Source organism: Rattus norvegicus, chromosome 5 (assembly GCF_021556685.1).
Source record: "Rattus norvegicus strain SHRSP/BbbUtx chromosome 5, alternate assembly SHRSP_T2T, whole genome shotgun sequence".
NCBI classification, from domain to species: domain Eukaryota; kingdom Metazoa; phylum Chordata; class Mammalia; order Rodentia; family Muridae; genus Rattus; species Rattus norvegicus.
Window position 1 is genome coordinate 125,708,054 of NC_141538.1, and position 21,892 is coordinate 125,729,945.

At 39.8% G+C, this 21,892-nt stretch overlaps 1 protein-coding gene across 3 annotated transcripts in view; it reads right to left on the bottom strand.

Annotated features, from left to right (window-relative positions):
* Positions 1 to 21,892, bottom strand: part of Prkaa2 (protein kinase AMP-activated catalytic subunit alpha 2) — a 71,733-nt gene that overhangs the window by 11,769 nt on the left and 38,072 nt on the right. For all 3 annotated transcript variants that reach the window (XM_087551294.1, NM_023991.2, XM_087551293.1), the window contains 4 exon segments: positions 13,174 to 13,267; positions 12,469 to 12,613; positions 10,753 to 10,840; positions 7,669 to 7,893 (listed from right to left, as the gene is read on the bottom strand). In XM_087551294.1, coding sequence (XP_087407420.1) covers positions 7,669 to 7,893; positions 10,753 to 10,840; positions 12,469 to 12,613; positions 13,174 to 13,233 — 518 coding nt within the window. In that variant the 5' untranslated portion in view covers positions 13,234 to 13,267.

A 21,892-nucleotide genomic window follows, 5' to 3' on the forward strand; every position in this document is an offset into this window, starting at 1 on the left:
CTCAAGATGCAATCCACAGACCACAGGAAGTTCAAGAAGAAGGATGACCAAAATGCGGATGCTCCCACTCCTTCTTAAAAGGAGAAAAAAATTAGCATAGGAGGGGATATGGAAGCAAAGTTTAGAGCAGAGGCTGAAGAAATGCCCATTCAGAGCCTGTCCTACATGTGGCCCATATATATACAGTCACCAAAACTAGATAAGATTGATGAAACTAAAAAATGCAGGCTGAAAGGGACCGGATATAGATCTCTCCTGAGAGACACATCCAGAGCATGTCCAATACAGAGGTCAATGCTAGCAGCAAACCACTGAACTGAGAACAGGACCCCCTTGGGGGGAATTAGAGGAAGTATTGAAAGAGTTGAAGGAGCTTGCAACCCCATAAGAACAACAATGCCAACCCCAGAGCTTCCAGGGACTAAACCACTACCGAAAGTCTACACATGGATTGACCCAGGGCTCCAACTGCATATGTAGCAGAGAATAGCCTTGTTGGGGCACCAGGGGAAGGGGAATCCCTTGGTCCTGCCAAGGTTGGACCCCCAGTGCAGGGGAATATGGGGGGGCAGTAAGGGGAATGGATGGGGGGAATACCTGTATGGGGAAAGGAGAGGGAAGGGGATGGGGGCTTATGGACAGGAAACTGGGAAGGGGAATAACATTTGACATGTAAGTAAAGAAATATATCTAATAAAATTTTTTTAAAAAGTGTAAAGAGTTACTAAAACTAAAATGTTTACACACTGCTCTCTTAATCTTATTTTCCCTCACTTCTGAAACTTTATTGCCTAATACTATGACTGGTGTCAAATAGTCTTCAAAGATTATATACCAGATGAATATAAGCAAATATTAAAAACAAATGGTTACAAGTACACAAATATTCTAATAAAACCTGGGAGTGGAAAAACAGTAAATGAAAGCCTTTGATTCAAAATGGGAGGCTGAGTAGGGAAGCCATTCAAGCTAACATCTGAGCACACACCAGAATGACCAGCACTCAGCTAACCAGTACATAGAAGTCAGTTATTGAAAAAAAAAAAAAGAAGAAGAAGAAGAAGGCACAATATCTGAAAATATCCTGAGACAACAAAGGGTTTTGCCATGGTATAAGAACCACTCTGGTCCAATATCATGAGTCGTAAGACATGGCAGAAAACGGTAAAAGAAATCAAGCACTGTAGACAGTTGTAGCAAACCTGTCAAATTAACCTTTTATAACTATAGCACTTTCCCAAAGGACTGTAATGACCTGGGAGGTTTATTTAAGCACTGGCTTTATAACTTTAGGAAAGTGAGACGTGAGTTTGTGAGCCGCCTCTCTCTCCTAAGCATCCATTATTTTCAGCTACACAGAAGACTTAAAATCCAACAGCCTCACACTCACGTGGTTGAGGAGAATCATTGGAATAACAAGAATGGAGAAATGGAACATCAGAGTTCCCTACAAGTCCCATCCCATTAAGAACAACCACTTGTATGCACCTAGTGTGCTGATTGCTCTTTGTCAAGTTGACACAAATCCAAACATATCTAAGTAGAGGGAATGTCAACTGAAAAAAAAATGGCTGGTTATGATTGGCCCTTGGGCAAGTCTGTTGGCCATTTTTTTGATTAATGATTGATGTGAGAGAGTCCAGCCCATTGTAGGTGGTACCACCTCTGGCAGGCTGGTAAGTCATTAGGAGCAAGCCAATAACCAGCTTCAGTTGTCTCTGCTTCAGTTCCTGCCTGCAGATTCCTGCCTTAGTGCCTGCCCTGACTTCCCTCAGTGAAGGACAGTCACCTGGAAGTGTAGGATGAAATGAATCCTTTCCTCCTCAAGTTTCTTTGGATCATGGTGTTTTATTACAGCAATAGAAACCCTATGACACCTAGCAATTCCCTGAATACTTCCACATACAGCTTTGTCATTGGTGTGACTTAGAATTCTATTACTGAAAGCCACCAGAGTATTTGCTTTAAAAAAAAAAAAAATCAGTGCCTATTGTTTAATATTCCGGCTCTCTGGAATGGCAACCAAAGCTGGGTAACAAGACACTCACCTATAAATGTAGGTTAGGAAATAAGCACACAAAAGAGTCTGAGAAGTTTTCCCAGATTCCTGGGACTCACAAAGGCCTGTGTGTACGCAGGAAAGACTGAGAAGACCCTAACTTCTCATCAGTGGCTGCCTTCGAGGCTCTTTGCAAGCAGGAGATAAAAGCAAAGGCAGAGTTACCACCCTCCTATTGGAGAACTAGAGATACGTCCCAACACAAACACAAAACCACCTTCAACGTCTGAAGGACTTAATACATTGTAGCATTTTAAGAAATTTCTGCAGCTCTTCATTTAGCTAACCAAAGAGAATTTTTGGTTGAAAAATGTAACAAGTGTATAGACTTTAACGAATTAGTTCAAAAGAATCACTAAGCACATAGGAATATCAACAACCAACAATATATGATAATTATAAAATCTAGGTAAATACATGAGAGATGAAACCATATAACTATTAAATATGAATGTAAATGGTCATAAAAATATTTATTAAAGTCACAATAGGAACATCCCAATGTCATCAAGAGAAGAACAAACAAAACTATAGTGTATTACATAATAGAATGGTTTTCAAGGTAAAAATAATGGAGAACTAAACCTACATATGGAGTCTGTAAGAGCTGGCGGATCGGGGAGTTTGCTGTGAGATGGCGTCTTCTAGTAAGATCAGAAGCCACACCCATGAGTCTCGGCCTCACCAATATGACTAAAAATGAGCTGAGGAAGGACAACAATTTACAAGGGAAAACCACAAGGCCTCAACCATATGCAAAGAACTTTTCCTCAGGTAAGGAAAGCTGAGAGCTAGGGAGGTGGTTAACCCAGGGATGACTACACCAACTAGTCACACAGTGCCACACTCATTAGCCCTAAAAACATGCACAAAAGTTACATTGTGCATACTTAGGAATACGTATGTACAGACACATACACCTACAATAACAATTACTGAAAAAGAGGCCAGGAATGTGAAGGAGAACGGGGAGGATTATATGGTAAGGCCTGATGGGAGGAGAGACAAGGGAGAAGGGTTGTCATTAAACTCTAATCACTTCACTGAGCAGGGCATAGTATGAACACCTTTGCTATTAGCACTCAAGGCAGAGGAAGGCAGACCCCCGAGTTTGAGGCTAGACTATTTTATATAAAGAATAGAGACTCTGTCTCAACCAATCAATCGATAACTTCATAAATAAAATAAGAGAAAGATAAGTAAATAAAAACAATGAAGTATGGATAAATAACTGCACATGCAAGTGTCTTGAAAGCATTATGCTAAACTAAAGACACTCAGTAGAGAAGCTGTTGCTAGCTATTTTTATTGACTGTGAACCCTGCGAGGTCTAAAAGGCTCCACACTTAAGACTACATGGGCAGCAGTAGCTGGACTCCAAGCTAAAAATTAATTAGTTGATTAATTAATAAAATAGAAAGGGGACACAAAGTTGGGAGGGTGTGGAATAAGGGAGGAGATGGGGAAGGAGAATGAATATAATAAAAACACATCAAAATTAAAAGTAATAAGTTTTCAAAGAACCAAAACCATTTAAGACAGTAACTTACTACATTGCCTAGGTTAGCCCCAAGCTTACAATCACCCTGCCTTTTAGCCTCCCAAATGCTAGAGGGCACATATAGGTCAGCACAGCACACTTAGCTGTTTCAAATTAACTTGATTTCAAGAGTTGAGGAAACAGGTTTCTTGGGACCAGTGGCTGGCCTTCCAATGCAACTTGGTGAGTTCCAGGCCAGAGAGACCTTTTCTCAAAAAAAAAAGAAAAAGAAAAGAAAAGAAAAAAGATACCACCTGGGGAACAGCATGAAAGCATGGAAGGTTGTCCTTTGTTTACCGCAAATGGGCGCCAATGTAAATGTACATCTGCACACATAAATATACATATGCAAATGAAGTTGAATAGTTGAAGGTTCTAATATTCAATTAATTTTAGACCTATAAAAATAGCAATCTCACATGGCTCAATCTGGAATTACCTTCTCAGTAATTTCACTATAAATAGAGAGTAATTAAAGAACAAATATGTTAAGGAATAAAATCCCTATTAGTAACCAGGAACAAAAACAATATCCAAATCCACAGGTAAGCTTCAGACCCACTGCTTTCAGGCACAGTAATTTTAATGCTACTACAAATGCTACTACTGGATCTAAAAGAGCTGAAGGAAACAAATCCCAGATTCCCAAGGCACGTGTCGCTCCTGTCTATCACTGTATTTCTGGCACTCAACTTAGGACCCCTCACACAGCAGATGTTAAACACATATTGGAAGGAAAGCAAAAACAATTAAATAAGCAAATAAGTGGAGGCATTTTTCTAACATCACAGCCTACGAGAACATTGTGCAGACAAGTTGAGCACCAGAAAATCCAAACTCTTAATGCTCCCAAATCTCAAATCTTTTTGCTCCCAATCTCAAACCTTTTAGGTTCTAAAACTTCTGCATTTAAAGCATTTCTGGGTTTTGGATAGGATGATTAACTGGAAAAAAAAACTATGCAAATATTCCAAAACCTGAAAAACTCTGATATGTAAAATACTCCTGTCTCAAGCATGTCATAATTATGCTCAATTTCCACAATAATGGTAAGCCACTAAGTATCATAGTACATAAGAAATACAAAATATTATGAGAGAATTAAGGAGAAAATTGTTACTCATGTAACAATCTAGGCAAGTAAAAATAGCACTGGCTTTAATTCAAAAAGGTTCTGAATTCCAATGTTTTCCTTTATAAATATCCCAGGCTAGCCGCAGACTTGCTGTGTAGCCAAAGATGACCCTGATTCTCTAACCCTTTAGCCTCACCCTTCCCACCCCACCCCAGTGCCAGGAATACAGATGTGCAGCACCACACCATTTGTGTAGTGCTGGGGATCGAACCCAGAGCTCTGTGCACACTGTATGTACAAGAAGTATGCCAACTGACCTATATTCAGAGTCCTAGGCTGTGTGATTTAGAACAAACAGAGTACTTCCTGTTATAAATATGTGCGACACACGCATGTGATATATTTAGTATGAAAATGTGGTCTGTAATTTAAAGTAACTTATACTTAGAAACAAATGGATATATAAATAAGTCATGACACAACCTCAATTTCAGTTTTATTGTTATAAAATAAAATTAATAACAGCTTGCTCTGAAAATGTCAGTGCAACGAAATAGGTGGAATGTATTGCAAAGTGCTTGCTGTGGATCCACTGTTGAAACTTTTAACTTTTCCTTTTGAAGTATATTTTATCAAATTAAAAATTCTTATACTGAAATATTGAACATAAGCATACAATGGTGAGAAGGATAAATCCAAGTTATTACTCTAAGTATAGAAGTGTCGTCGTTACTTTGTCCTTTGGCTGTGAGCTTTATCCTGTAATGGTTAAGCCATCTCTCTAACCTAGAATATCACTATTTTATAGCACTTCCTATGGGTCAATTAATTCATCTCAATAGATTTATGTATACTTTTCTTCTAAGGTCTATAAATATATGAATAATTGTTTTGAAATAACAGAATTAACTTTTTTACTATTCTATACTCACAAGTGCTTATATAAGCAAGTACAAATATATTAGCATGTCTAATTTTTCCTCTGAGAAAAACCCAATGGGAAGAACTATTTATTCCAAAGAATTATGAACAGAGGTTTTCCCCCTGTTGGTTCATTTCCATAACTAAATCTGGCAGCAATTTTACAGCTGTACATTGTTCTGCACGAGGCCTGGAGCACTGGAAAAGGACAGAGGAAGAAAACAACCTTGTGGTTTGAAGGTGCAATGCCCATCCCCTATAGGCGCCTGTGTTAGGACCCGTGATTTCCAGCAGGTGATGCTTATGTAGGTGGCAGAATCTGTCAGGAGGTGGAGCCTCAGTTGACAAAGTAGGTCACTAGGGGTGGGGCTCTCAGCCTAGCACCCTTTCTATCCACTTTGCTTTCTAACTACTGATGCAGTGTCACCACCCCCTCAGGCTCCTGCCTTCCCCACCATGGACTACTTCATCTCCTCAAGCACTGAACCAAAACAAGTCCTTCCGCCCTTAAGTTGCTTCTTGGCAGGGATTTAGTCACGGCAATGAGGACTGTGAACAGAACTCCATCCTGCTTACAAGAGACTGCAGCAGACAACAGGCACCACCACCTCAGCCATCCTCTGACTGTTCCACGGGACACACGTGTCAAAACATTTCCTCTGGCTTTAGAGGAAAAGGGGAAAGGTTCTGAAAGATGTCAGAAGACTGGGCTTCTAAGCAACACTTTGAAACTTAGATAAGACAAAAGCCTTCTAAATACATAAAGAACATGTAGAAGGCATTGCATCATTCCTGCCATTACACTAGTTAATTCCTCAACAATCAAGTGATTCTCCACAGCAAATCCACTAGTGGCTACCAGATTAAAAATGTAACAAGCTTATTTTCTTAAATATACTAAGTAAGATAACCAGAGTGGTGCTCAGGAGGACAAATATTCCGTGTCCTCTCTGATTAGGATTCTAGCTTCTCGTGATAGTATGAATAGAAGGCCAGGAAACTAGAAGGGGCCCATGAGATCGGAAATATGGGCTTTAATGGAGAAAGGTATGGATGGAAACCAAAGATATTGGGCATAAACGGTGTAAGGGAAATACAGGAAGCAGAGGTTCGGGGGGGGGGGGGGGCGGAGGACGTGGAAAGTGTGGGTGGGGGGACAATGCATGCTTCTGAGTTGAAATGGGCAGGCATGATTTGTGCTTATTCCTTTAGTACTGTGTTTACATAGCATTTTCACTGTGTGAGACACTATAAATGAAAAGGGTGAGCCGGTTATAACATGGTGGTAAGGCTTCAGAAAAGGCCATGCATTACACCATCAACCACACTGAAAACACAAAGTTCTCCACTTTTCACATCTGAAATCTCTCCAGATTCCTTCTAAACTTCCACTTTCAGTAATGGTAAAGGAACAGGGAAGTATTCCTAAGACAGTTTGTTCCCTGACAGTTATAGTGCAAGAGAGGAGAGGCGCAGAGAAAGAACAGACACTGTGTGAAGGAGAAATAACAAGGCATGTGCTGGGGGCTGCCTTGCCACAATCAGAAGTTCCTACACAGCGTGAGGGGACCAGAAATGATTCCATGAAGCTGGTGGCACTCAAGCAGAATGTAAAAGAATGATTCAAATGCTATCAGGTGAGAGGGTGCAGAAAAAAATGAGGGTCAGAATAATATAATTAAGGCACAGAACCTGAAATCTAAGGTGAAGGATGTGGTGGGGAAGGCAAGACGAGACTCTAGGAGACTGAATCCTTCTCACCCAGGCCTAGATGTTGTGCTACTTATGCCAATAACCATACAATCAGTACAAGACATTTGAAAGATAAGTCATGTAACCAGGTTTGCATAAGTCCAGATGTCGAAATTCCTTGTCATTGACACAGTCATAGTCCATGCTGGCCTTGAACTGGAGATCCCCTTGCCTCATCCTCCTGGGTAAGCACAAGATGTACCACACACTTGGCCTTAAAATTCTCGTAAAGTGTTATGAAGCATAGATGTGGCAAATATTCTAGTATCACTATTACTACTACAATGAGAAGGCGTACAAAATGCCAAAAGCTGTAGTCACCGTATGTCTTTGATAGTTGCTCGCTTCAAGGGGTCCACCTGCAGCATGTGCATCAGCAGAGTGGCAATAGAACGGTTGAGATACTCCGGGATGTAGAACACACCCCCTCGGATCTTCTTAAAGAGCGTAGGCACGTGCTCATCGTCGAACGGGAGGGTGCCACAGAGAAGGGCATACAGGATAACACCACAGCTCCAGATATCAACCTCAGGACCCGCATACAGCCTGAGGAAGGAAGGCACAGGCCTGAGTGTCACTATCATTTCCCCTCATTGTTAGCGTCCTGCTTATATACATGATAAATGCAAACCCAACTTGGTTACATTGCTATTTAAGGTCTTCACTAAAACACAGCAATTTCCAAACCTCAGTAACTATTCTTTATAGGAAATTATCAGCCCAACTAATTACACAAATTTGTCAAAAGACTTGTTTTTACTTGTTAAAAATTAGTTATAAGTGCTCATTAAAATTTTATTATACTTTCTGGCCAGGCAAATGGCGTATGCCTTTAATCCTAGCATTCAGAAGGCAGAAGCAGACAGATCTCTCTGAGTTTTAGGTGCGCCTGACCTAGACAGTCCCAAGTCACCTGATGTGGTAAGATCCTGTCTCAAAAACAAACCGACTAACAAACAGAAAAATTCACACTTTCTGTCTTATTTCTTTAAGAAAACATAAAAGTAGATAAACACAAGTTAAAAAACAAAACAAAATGAAAAAACAATAATCTACCCCCACACACACACCAGAACTAGTACAAGAAAGAAAAGAAAACGAATATATAACAGAAATTTTGCCTTTGGGCACATATTTTAAACAAAAATTGAGATATTAAAGTACTTAACTAGTACCATATAGACAATGTTTAATTTGCATAACATCTTCTCTAAAACATTATTTATTTTTAAATTTTTATCTTCTATGTATGAGTATTTTGACTGCATTTATGTCTGTGTACTACATGTGTGTATGATACCTAGAAAGGCCAAAAGACAGTGTCAATGCTCTGGGAGTTGTGAGTCCTTGTGTGGTTGCTGGGAATTGAACCTGGGTTCTCTGAAGAACAGCCAGTGCTCTTACCCATGGGGCCATCTCTCCAGCCCTGGTATGACAGATTTCCTACTACTTTCTCTCAAAGTCATCGGTTAATTCATTGGACTGAGGCAGCTCGGCTCTGGACAGCTCAGCTCAGCAGTACAAGCCTCTCACTAATTTTGTCTTATCCTTTTACTATATTAACATTCCTAACAGCTCACTTCCAAAATCAAACTCTGGTCTGAGGTAAGAAATGTCTATGGGGTTGGGGATTTAGCTCAGTGGTAGAGCGCTTGCCTAGGAAGCACAAGGCCCTGGGTTCGGTCCCCAGCTCCCAAAAAAAGAACCAAAAAAAAAAAAAAAAAAAAAAGAAATGTCTATAGTTCCAGTGGAAAGAACATAATCTACTTCCCTAGAGTGCTGCCCCTAATTTACATCATCTGCTGTATCACCCAAGCTCCTTACTAAATAATGTGTCCCTAAAACTGACCAGCTGAAATTCTAACCTCAAACCGATGGTATAAGGAAGTGGTTATTTTAGGGAGATCTGGCCCTGAGGTGGAACTCTCATAAAGAAGGTTAACGCCCTTATATAGGACTACCCCAGAGAGATCCTATTACCCTTTGACCACACAGGCTTACAGTAGGAGACAGTGGGCTGTGAAGAATAGGCCCTATGCACACACCAGATCTTTGTGGAGCTACAACGCTAGGACAGGCAGACTGCTGGTGTTCGTCAGGATGGTGTGTGGTGGTCTTCCATAGCCCACGTGAACTAAGACACTCACAATCTCCACCTGTAAGCACATACTCAGTACTTCTCTCAATGCATTCTGTTCATTGTAAAACCAGACACTAGTCACTGTGAAATGGCTTCGCTTACCTCTGCAGCCTCTGTGAATATTTCCTAATGTACCGTTGAGCTAATTACACGAGGGGCCTCACAGTCTCCATTTGCATAGATGAACTGCTTGAAATCATACTGTCACCAAATTTCTCAGTCTTCCAGAGACAGAATATAAAACAGCTGCCTGAAGACTGTGAAACACTATTAAATAACCAACTATATCTGACAAGTAAAGACAATGGCTTCAATTTAGCAAATCTTTACAGCTACCTGACATTTTCTAGAATAGAAAACAGACATTGCACAAGCTCTGCCTCTGCCTCCACCAGTAAACAAAATGCAGGGACATATGTACCACAGTCAAAATGCAGGGACATATGTACCACAGTCAAAATGCAGGGACATATGTACCACAGTCAAAATGCAGGGACATATGTACCACAGTCAAAATGCAGGGACATATATACCACACTCAAAATGCAGGGACATATGTACCACACTCAAAATGCAGGGACATATGTACCACACTCAAAATACAGGGAAACAAAGACTATACATGGACTGACCCTGGGCTCCAACTGCATAGGTAGCAATGAATATCCTAGTAAGAGCACCAGTGGAAGGGGAAGCCCTTGGTCCTGCCAAGACTGAACCCCCAGTGAATGTGATTATTGGGGGAAGGGTGGTAATGGGGGGGAGGATGGGGAGGGGAACACCCATATAGAAGGGGAAGGGGAGGGGCTAGGGGGATGTTGGCCTGGAAACCGGGAAAGGGAATAACAATCGAAATGTAAATAAGAAATACTCCAGTTAATAAAGATAAAAAAAAAATGCAGGGACATATGTACTACAATCAAAACGCAGGGACATATGTACCACAATCAAAATGCATAAACATATGTGCTCCAAGGCCTACATGGAGTTTAAAAGTTAGCTATCCGACCTAAAATAAAAGATATGTGAATAATTGTTTCTATTAGTTAAAAAACATTAATGTAATTTCAATTAACCGTGTGTGTGTGTGTGTGTGTGTGTGTGTGTGTGTGTGTGTGTCAAAGTTTTCATGTAGTGAGGTTCATTCCACCTTCACATGTGGTACTCTTTATTATGTTAAAAAATCTTTTCCCAAAGGATTACAATTAGATGTTACCAGAATGGATGCAAGGTCACAAAAGCCTGCTTATCTCTAAAACTCTTACCTTCCTGAGATGACCTCCGGTGCTGCATAATTTGGCGATCCACAGCTAGTTCGTAGAAATTCACCATCTGACATCATATTAGAGAGTCCTGAAAATAAAAGCAGTTTATCAGATGCGGAAAACTGAAGATACAGGTAAAACTATGATGAGAAGTCTCAATTATTACATGCTTCAGAAATCTAATTCGTTATTTATGTTTAAAAGTAATGGTGGGTGGCAAGATAGCTCAGTGGGCAAAGTTAACAACCTGAACTCCATCCATGGATCATACAGGGAGGCAGGAGAGGACTGACTCTGGAGGCTTGTCCTCTGACCAACATGCATATCTGTACTCTCTCACATACACCTACAGACAACACACACACACACACACACACACACACACACACACACACACACAAATACTAATTAGACTGGAAAGAAATCACTTTAGGGAACGTACATCATCACACAGAATGCCAAAGAGCACCACATGTGAAGGTGGAATGACCCTCACTACTCACTTCACACACACACACACACACACACACACACACACACACACACACACACACACACACGGTTAATTGAAATTATATTAATGTTTCCAAAACCAGAAGCACCAAATATTATCTACTTCTGTGATGAAGAAATAAAATACAGGCTGCTACTTAAAAACAAACAGTAACTGCTTTTAAGAGTCTTTCTTAAAGGGTTGTAGTTGGGTATTACATCCTTAATGCCAACACTCAGGAGACAGAAAGGAGGATCTCTGTGAGGTTGAGGCTAGCCTGGTCTACATAACAAGTTGCAGACTAGCCAAGGCTACATAGTAAAAGTCTATCTTTTTCTTTAATTGTAATTAAACAGTGGACCAGGTCCAGCTGATAAGCAGGCTAGGGTGTCCTAGGAGCTAGGGTCTCACTGCTCTCCAGGGGAGTCTCCTGTTGCAACTTCCTAGGAAAGGTTTATAATTATTATAATTAGAGAGCTTCAATTCAACATAGTAAAACCAATCTTCTGAACCAAAACCCCAGCTGAATTACTTGCTGAAATGGTTTAAACAGAAATAGTAAAGCTAGTTTAAAGACAGGCACAAAACAGACAGACTGCAGCAGCCTTTCCAAGTATGCTTAGGCCAGAAAGTGTATGCTGATTTTAAAATGTACATTTTACCTTGCCTCTTACCAAGGACTAGTGTCTGATTTATGCATAAGTTATCAGATACTGCCCTAAAACTTACAGGTCTTTCCGAGATCAGTTCAGAAGCAGCACAAAGCTTTTAAAGCTGAGAACAAACGTTCACACACTTGTCTATTTACATTTATCAGGAAATACATCCAGTGTGTCAACAAGTTTTTCAAGGGAGTTTGGGACTCTTTCTCTTCCCATCATCACCCCTGTCCCAAAAAAACAAACAAACAAAACAAAAAAAAAAAAAAAACCAAAAAAAAAAAAAAACAAAAAAAACAAAAAACCCAACAGGTACCATTGCCTTAAGAGGAAAGGCATGTTGAATGGATCTGTCTTGATGTGGCTTTCTAATGTGTTTTCTAGAAACTTCAGCACTATTTAAGTGAATTTAAATAAACAAAATAGGTCAGTGTGAACTGCAATCAGTCCCTTTTTGTGGTAGAGGATTTGTGAGGGTGAATGGAAAGTTCTTAGTTCTGTAAGGCAGACACTGGTCCATTTTAGAGGTGCGACACAGCTCTGAGCAGCCCTGGAGTGGCATACCGAAGTCAGCTATCTTAGCATTCATCTGGGCGTCCAGCAACACGTTCTCTGGCTTCAGGTCCCTGTGGACAACCATGTGCCTGTGACAGTAGTCCACGGCAGACAGAATCTGCTGGAAGAGCCGGCGAGCTTCCACCTCTTCAACCTAGCGAGCAGAGGAGAAGCTGCATCAAGACTATCCGGGACATGAGTTATTATGCACTTCAGTTTGTAACCAGTCTGAAGACAACTGATCAGGCTAATTAAAATCGACGAATTAGAAATCCAACATGTCAGACAAAGCAAAGCAGCTAAAACCTTACCAAAGCTCAAAGAGTATTCTAAGGGATTTTTTTTGCTTGGCTGCATGACAATGATGTTTAATTTTCAACCAATATTAAATATGCACAATGTTTTGGGGAGTCAGTAAAACCAACTAAAACAGAACTTATATGAAAATTCTAAGAAAAGAAAATAACTGAAGCTTCAAGGTAACTTTATACAGAACAGATTGGGAAAAGCACAAGAATCACTTGGTGATTAAGTGCGATATAGTTTCACTACTCAAAAGGCAGACTTCTCAAGAAAGGACATACGTCCTGCATGTGCAGTTGATGTTACAGAAACAATTAAAGCACTTAAAATATCTTTGTGATTAGCTATTAGCAATTCTTTCCACTGCCTTACGTTGGGGCTGAGAGATACACTAGAAAATATGTCACTCACCCTCCCGTGTTTACAGATGTAGTCGAACAATTCACCTCCAGACACATATTCCATTACCATAAAAAAGTCTGTTGGAGTGCTGATCACTTGGTAGCTTGTTCGGAAATAAAAAAAAAGAAAGAAAGAAAGAAAGAAAGAAAGAAAGAAAGAAAGAAAGAAAGAAAGGAAGGGAGAGAGAGAGAGAGAGAGAGAGAGAGAGAGAGAGAGAGCGAGCAGGTTAATACAAAATGGCGCTCCCACAAATAATCAACCTCATCTGCTACTGTTGTTACAACGTCGTACTCTAATGTTTGTATCATATTGCAGGACAGCAGCAGATTTTACAGTGTTATCAAACTAATTCCAGTGCCAAAGCATGGAAGGAGATTACAAAAGAAGTATCCCACTTCCTGAGACTTACAGACGATTCTCCTTACCTTTAAAATCTTCACAAACTAAGTTAAGCATGTTCCCATTTCAACAAACTTGTTTAGTCAATAAAGATAGGTATTATATGCTTAGAGTATTCTTAGACATATAAAAATATATCGCATATATATATATATTCAACAAAATTCAGTAGGTAGACAAATCATTCTTTCTTAAAGGTGGCTGGAGGGAGGAGCTACATACTGAATCAATCCAAGAAACACGAGGATGAAAAACTACACCACATAGACTTGCTTTGGCTCTGACTCAACCAACTTTAAAAACATTAACAAATCCAGTGCGTGGCACAGCTGCGTATTCCTGTATTCAGAAGTCTGCGGTAGAAGAAATCAATGACTTAGAAGTTACCCTGGGCTACACAGTAAAGGTTTGTCTCAAACATACACACACCGTGTAACAACAGGAAGTTGTCACGTACTACGGAAAACTGAACTCTGACTAGATTACTAATAAGACTCATTGTGTTTTTATTTTTAGATGTGATACTGACACTCCGCTTATGTCATTTAAAATGATACATTAGAAATACTTTGAATCTGCCTCAGATGTTCTAGTAAGAAAATGTGGAGGGAAGGAGATAAAGCAACACACTGCTGACCCTGAAGCTGAACTCCAGATACATGGGCTCATCACTTCAGTTTAGTACATGTTTAATAGTTTTACAATAAAAGTGTGTGTGTGTGTGTGTGTGTGTGTGTGTGTGTGTGTGTGCGCGCGTGAGCACGTGCACACACAAACACATATACATGTGTGCAGACACCTAAAGCTGGTCTTTGTCTTAGTCAGGGTTTCTATTCCTGAACAAACATCATGACCAAGAAGCAAGTTGGGGAGGAAAGGATTTTCTCAGCTTATTTCCACTAAAGGAAGTCAGGACTGGAACTCAAGCAGGGCAGGAAGCAAGAGTTGATGCAGAGGCCATGGAGGGATGTTTCTTAATGGCTTGCTCTCCTGGCTTGCTCAGCTTGCTCTCTTATAAAAACCCAAGCCCATCAGCCCAAGGACAGCACCACCCACAATGGGCTGGGTCCTCCCACCTTGACCAGTAATTAAGGAAATGCCTTACAGCTGGGTCTCATGGAGGCATTTCCACAACTGAGGCTCCTTTTCTGTGATAACTCCAGCTTGTGTCAAGTTGACACACAAACTAGCCAGTACAGTCTTATTAAACAAATAGTACGAAATCAGCTTAATTTTACAAAATAAGGTTTTTCTCTGAAAATTATTACTTTCTCATACAATCTTACAAAATCAGATTTTGAAAATGAGTTAAAAACAATACTGATGTTTTAAATGAAGATTGTTTCTAACATTTACACAAATGTATACTGTTCTACTTTAAAAAAACAACATTTATATCTGTATTTTTAAGACTTATTTATTATGTTTAAATATACAGTATTTATACATACAGTGTATGCCTGCTGGCATCTCATTACAGATGGTTGTGAGCCACCATGTGGTTGCTGGGACTTGAACTCAGAACCTCTGGAAGATCAGTCAGTGCTCTTAACCTCTGAGCCATCTCTCCAGCCCCCATCATTATTTTCTTTACAAAGGATTCTCTATAGTCTTGTTGATTATGAGTACTGTTAGTTTCATAATGAGCTATTATTTAAGGCTGATAAATACAGCAATAAAGAGGTTGCTGGCTTCAAGTTACTCAGGAGAATACCCAAGGAGCTGACACCAGTCTCCAGGCAATCCACCTTGATGGAGACTGTGTTAGAGTAGGAGCCCTTTGCTGTTTGTCAGCCAATGGGCCACATTTTATTAGTGTGCAATAAAGCGAGTATGTTCTAGCTGGTGGTGGGCCGGGTAATCCTAATAGCCATCAAGTAGATGCATTACATTCTATCTATAGGAAGAGAAAACACATCATGTGTAAATCAAACACATGAAAAGATCGTCTGTCTGTAGCAGTGCTACTTTCTCGGCATTTTTGTCGTTGAGATAGATGTCTCGAGTCCAGGCTTGCCTCCAACTCATAACCTTCCCTGCTTGGCTCCCACATTCTGACACTTCAAGTGAATTACAGGGCCAGCCTGGAGAGACACTTCAGATGGTAATCTTTAGTCTTGAAGGACACAACGGGCAGGTATCCCATTTTATGTAAAACAAATGACTATAAGAGAAATAAACTCGAGACTATTTCATGTGAACTGTGGAAAGGTAATTTTATTTAGAGCTCTTGACAGAAATGCTTTGATAAAGACTATCTGACAGGTACTGAGTGATCAAACAAACTGAATACAGTAGGCAGCAGCATCTATTGCTACCAACTCATTTTTCTGGTCTGATTTATTATTATCCATTCTGGATGAGGCATGAACAAAGCAATGAAACTCAAACTTGGCTGGTGATCCTTTGGAATACACCACAAGTCTTCATAGGACAGTGCTGGGTTGAATTGTCTCATGAAGCCTCTAACTTCACAGTATATGCTAACACACACCAAAGGCCACTTCCTAACAATGAAAACTGTAGCTACCATGAGTGAGTCAGATATAACTGATCAAATAAGAGACCTTAATACTTCAGGAATCCCTTCTTACTGTCCCTGTGTGAAACTAGAAGTTGGATCCTCTGTGGAGGAATTTGCAGTCTAACTATATAGTAAGGCATTGAACAAGGATTCTCTTCAGACACATACCTGAATTTCAGGGCCAGAAGTTTTCTATCCACCCTAAAGCTCCACACTAATCAGGTCCTGTTATCTGTCATTTCTCAGTATGAAACCCACAGTTACAGTCTCACTACTTTTTATTAATCATGCTTTATTTTCCTCTGCTGCAGCTTCCTCATACAGGCTATTTCTGCTGACCTGTGTACCTTTGACAGGGTATGAGCCATCGCTTAGAATTTAGCTTACAGGCAACCTCCCAAGTGTAAATGAGGCATCTTGCTTGCATAGACACATTTACCTGGGCTTTACAACTCATATTTCTCAGTTTGTAATTACACGTTTCATAATGATGATAATTTGATTAATGAGTTTGCATCTGGAAAAGTACTTACAACAAACTATTTAAATTAATGTAGAAATTACCACGTTAAAATATGTAAATAGCTTGAATCAATACCACATTGAACTGAAAGTAAAAAGAAAAAATGGCAAAATTTCAACCAATAAAATTTCAGTTAATGAAGGGAAACAATTTTTGGAAACAGAAGAGTCCTAGGAAAACAGCTTCATATTAGAGAAGCTGCTTTGGTGGGAAAAGCAAGTCCCTGGGTTATTAAAAGGTAACTTCTAGTAATTACATGGAAATATTATAAAAATTACAATGAAGAATAATCAGCACACATAACAGCACTCTTTTAATGTGGCAGAAATGGAAAATAATATGCATTAAACATTTTTCAGAAACATTTTTAATTAAGAAAAAAAAGCAATTAGCCAGCTGATCCCTAAGCAATGTCTGGCTGGTAAGGTTATATCCATTGTTATGCAACGAACACAAAGTAATATATACAACTCAAGGAAAAAAGAAACCTCTCTGAAGCGAGCCAAGAATCAACATTCATGCACATCCCTGTTCCGTGGTAATGTCTATAAAGACTGTAAAGTGTTATTTATATAGTCTAGTATATACAGTAAGATTTTTCTTTAATTATAACAGCTGCGGGCTGGAGAGATGGCTCAGTGGTTAAGAGCACTGACTGCTCTTCCAGAGGTCCTGAGTTCAAATCCCAGCAACCACATGGTGGCTCACAACCATCTGTAATGAGATCTGATGCCCTCTTCTGGTGTGTCTGAACAGCTACAGTGTACTTATATATAATAAATAAATAAATCTTTAAAAAAATTATAACAGCTGCATAAAACGCAATAATCATTCTCCTGGTCTTTTCTTTAGTTGATTGCTGTTTTATAATAATATACTAGTAGGTAAACACAAACTATTACCAGGCAGTAAAGCGGGGCCTTGCCAATCCTTCCCATGTAGCCACACAGAGAACTGCACTCCACTGCAGCCCTCTTACCCTCACCCAAGAAAGCCACTGTCCTGAGACCCATTCACCTTCTCTTGCTTTCATTTTAGTTTTATTTTAATATATGAAAATATGTACATACATATTTATATATTTATACTTAACAGTGACTTATATCCATACACCTAACTTAATGGTTCGGGGTTTCAAATGGTATACATCATATGTAATATTGGAGAACTTCTTTGAGAAATCAGTCAATACTGTTGTGAGCCACGGTCATATGATATGACCATTATATAACAGTTCGCTGTAGTTATCCGGTTATTCCCAGAGCTGATTTATTCATTTCTCCACCACAGAGAGCTGCGAGGCTTATTGCCACAGTTCTGCTATTATGTGCTGCTTGACCATTTCAGTACATGATGAGTTTTCTCTCGATATATACTGAGGAGCTGAACTGCCCAGTTCCAGTACATGTGACTGCTCTATTTTGGGTGCCAGTTGTTTTCTGAAGAGATTTTTGGACGCTAAAATGACTAGAGAAAGTTTGTGGAGTTATACAGTATCTAGTACTTGCAAACTATCATATACATTTCTTCTCCAAGAAATGCTTGTGTCTTTTGGCAAATTTTATTGGTTTGTTTATGTTTTTCTAACTTATGCATGGACATAAAAACCATTTCCATAATAGTCTGGAAAATAGGATAAATATGCACTGGTTACTGAGTTTATAAAGCATACCTTCTGAATTTGCTTTCACTTTTCTCTATAAACAGATTAAATATACTCTAATGGGCATCTCCTTAAAATATCACTATCACTATATACACTATGTACGTGTATGTCACTATCAGACACACATTTTGAACGCCAAGAATATCTTCAAAGATCCAATCAGAAGACTCTTCAGTTACAATGTTTCTCCTTTTGTTCCTCATTTGCAGAATGAGATCCAATACCATCCACATATTTTAATTGGTTGTTCTGCCTGTTTTAATGTATAGGTTGCTGATAGTTTGTTTTGGTTTGTCCTTGAGAGGATAAGTTCACTTTCTCCACCCATCCTTTAGAGCATCATGATGAACAAGGTGTAGCTCTTATTAGAACTAGAGAGCTGATCAGATTTCCATCTCATTAGGGTAACGACTAGACTACATGCTACTGTGCACTTCTAGCCAAAGACACAATGTCTCTCCTTCTGAAAGTCTCGATTCATCAATTCATCAACTAAATATTAAATTATCTTTTTATGTAAATGGGCATTTTTGTCTGCATGTATGTCTGCACACCAGAAGAGGGCATCATAGCACTACAGTTATAGATGGCTGCCAGCTGATATATGGGCACTAGGAATTAAACCCAGGATCTCTGGAAAAACAACCAGTGCCCTTAACTGCTGAGCCATCTCTCCATCCCCTTTAATTAATAAAACTTAGATGCTGTAATATTTGAACAATATAGCAATAAACTGTGTTGCAAAGAAAAACTTCATTCCAATCTTCCTCAAAATAAGTTCAAGATCACTACCTCACAAGTTCAAAGACATCTTCGGCCACATAGTAAGACCCTGTCTCAAAACAAATGATCAAAGAACATCAAACAAAAACCCACTGCCTCTGTAGCATGCACCATTGTAACTCAGTAATGATCTCTCTCTCTCTCTCTCTCTCTCTCTCTCTCTCTCTCTCTCTCTCTCTCTCTCTCTCTTCCTGTACACCCTCCCTCCTCTCTCCCCTATCTTTCTTCCCCCATCCTCCTCCCTCTCTCTCCCTCCCCCTCTCCCTCCCCCTCACCATGTCTTTTTCCTCAGTGCTATTTATTGTTTGTATTTGGAACGCAGATGCTATGTATTTATGATATCTGTCTAACAGATAACCTCTAGGTTCCTAAACATTCTCATTTCTAATAATTTTTTCTTCCCACTACATACACTAAAAATTCATGGTCATAAATTTTCTAAGATTAACTCTTCAAATTATCTACTGAATTCTACCTGCTAAGGAACTTATCTGCTACAATTAGCCCCCTTTCACCTGCATCTATTGTCTGGTCTCCATCCAATTCTTCTCCACTGTGGCACACAAATATCTATGACTTTACCCACCCTAAAAGACACCCCCTTAGACAATACATGCTCTTTGAATTACTACTGCTCTATTTCCCCTCTCCTAAACTATTGTTTCTCTTCATCACATATTCTTTCTTTTTTTTTAAAGTTTTATTTATTATTGTATTTATATGAGTACACTGTAGCTGTCTTCAGACACACCAGAAGAGGGTCCCAGATAACCATTACAGATGGTTGTGAGCCACCATGTGGTTTCTGGGAATTGAACTCAGGATCTTTGGAAGAGCAGTCAGTCCTCTTAATAGCTGAGCCACCTCTCCAGCCCCACATATTCTTTCTTCATGTAAGATTTTTGACTTTAACATTCTAATGAAAGTTTTAAAACAAATGAACAAAAAAATAGTAACCTCCTGTTCACCAAATCTAATAAGTCCATTTTTGGCTTTCATCTTACTCAATAGTAGCCATAAGAACAGTTGACAACCTGCTGAGATCAAGCTGTTTCCTAAGTTAGTCCACAGCGTACTGTAAAGGGTTTGGGAGAGGGAGAGGTGGCCAGCAGTCCAGGCAGGTACTGCTCAGTGGTGCGAAGCTCAGTTCCCAGCACCACATGTGGTGGTGGCTCACAACTGCTTGCACCTCCAGCTGCAGGAGATCCAACACTCTTTTCTGGACTCCAAAGGCACCTACATCACATGTACACATATGTACACATGTACAAACACGTGTACACATGCACACCACACAAAAATAAAAATAAAACAACTCTTGAAGAGGAAGAAGGGGAGGAGGAAAAGGAAGAATTTAGGGGACACAACAAAGCAAAGTGCTTGACTCCCTCACCTGGATCCCATAAAGTGGTAGTTCCTAGCACTGCTATGCCATGGGCCCCAAAACAGGTCACTTATAACAACATGCACATCAAGGATGGCTGTCCCTGGCACTTCAGCTCAGCCTGTCTCCTGCTGTGAATTCGTTCGTTCTATGGAATTGCTTTTAGTCACTGGTCCACCTGGGCAGCTGATGACATCTCATCTCACACAAGAGTAGAAGTTAAAGTCCTTAACAATATTCAGTACTGTCCTATATAGTGTGGCTCCCTTTCTGTTTCTTACTCTACTAGATCAGTGTTCTCAACCTTCCTGATGCTGCAACCCTTGAATAGAGTTCCTTATGCTGCAGTGATCCCCAACCATAAAATTGGTTTGGCTACTTCCTAAATGTAATTTTGCTACTGTTATGAATCTGAATATCTGATATATGTTCCCAAAGGGTTGCAACCCACAGGTTAAGAACCACTGCCCTAGATCATTCTTCTCTTCATTACTGGAGTGTAGGATTTTCCACTTTAGACCCCCTTTGTATTGTCAGTTGCTCTGTGAATAATTCCTCTTCCAGGTTCCTTACCTCTTTACTGCGTGTGATAGAGTTGACTATTGTGGGTTTATTGCCTACTTCCCCACTCCCCACCCCCACACACACATGTTCTCCCTCTTCATCTCCATCCAGGGTGGCTTTTCTGTCGGTTACTGTAGCATTAATGCCCAAAGGTGGTATGTGTTAAGTAACGGATCAACAGTCCACCCTTCCGTCTTCGGCTTGCCCATCCTTTTCCCTATGCATACTCTGCGAACCAGCTACACTGAGATTGCTCAGACACACATGCTTACGTTCATTTCTTGTTCTTGACTAACCTCATAGAAATGCTGAGGCTTCACTAAAACATTTCCTTTTCATATTTACAAGTAGTTATTGAGCATTTATTATGGGCTGGATAAGCGACGATTCTATATGACATCTCCATTCAGATACATAGTAAGACACAATGTTTAGCATAGTTTAAACATTTCCTAATGGTCAGCACAACTCCATTGTTTCTTCCATTCCTCTCAGAAAGTAGGTACCACTATTGTTACTTGGTGGTTCAAACCAAAAATATAGACCCTGTATTTCCTTTCTTTACTCCTTCTTTCCAATCTCGCAGTCATTCATTAGTTCTGGTTCTGAACTACATGACTAATTTTGCTAAATGGACATAGAGTCACACCGACTTTTAATGTTTGTACTGATTAGTGCTGCTCTCACTCTTGGTCACAGACACTTCTGTGTGCAGTGGGTCAATGCAGAGACAAGACACTAGTCAAAATACTAAGAATAAGTGACTGTGTGAGATCCGCCTTAGATGGGACATTGTATCACTCATTCCTAGGCCCAAGGAACATCACAGAAGAGGGACAGAAAGAATCTAAAATGCACCAGATGGGAAGGCATATCATGGAATGC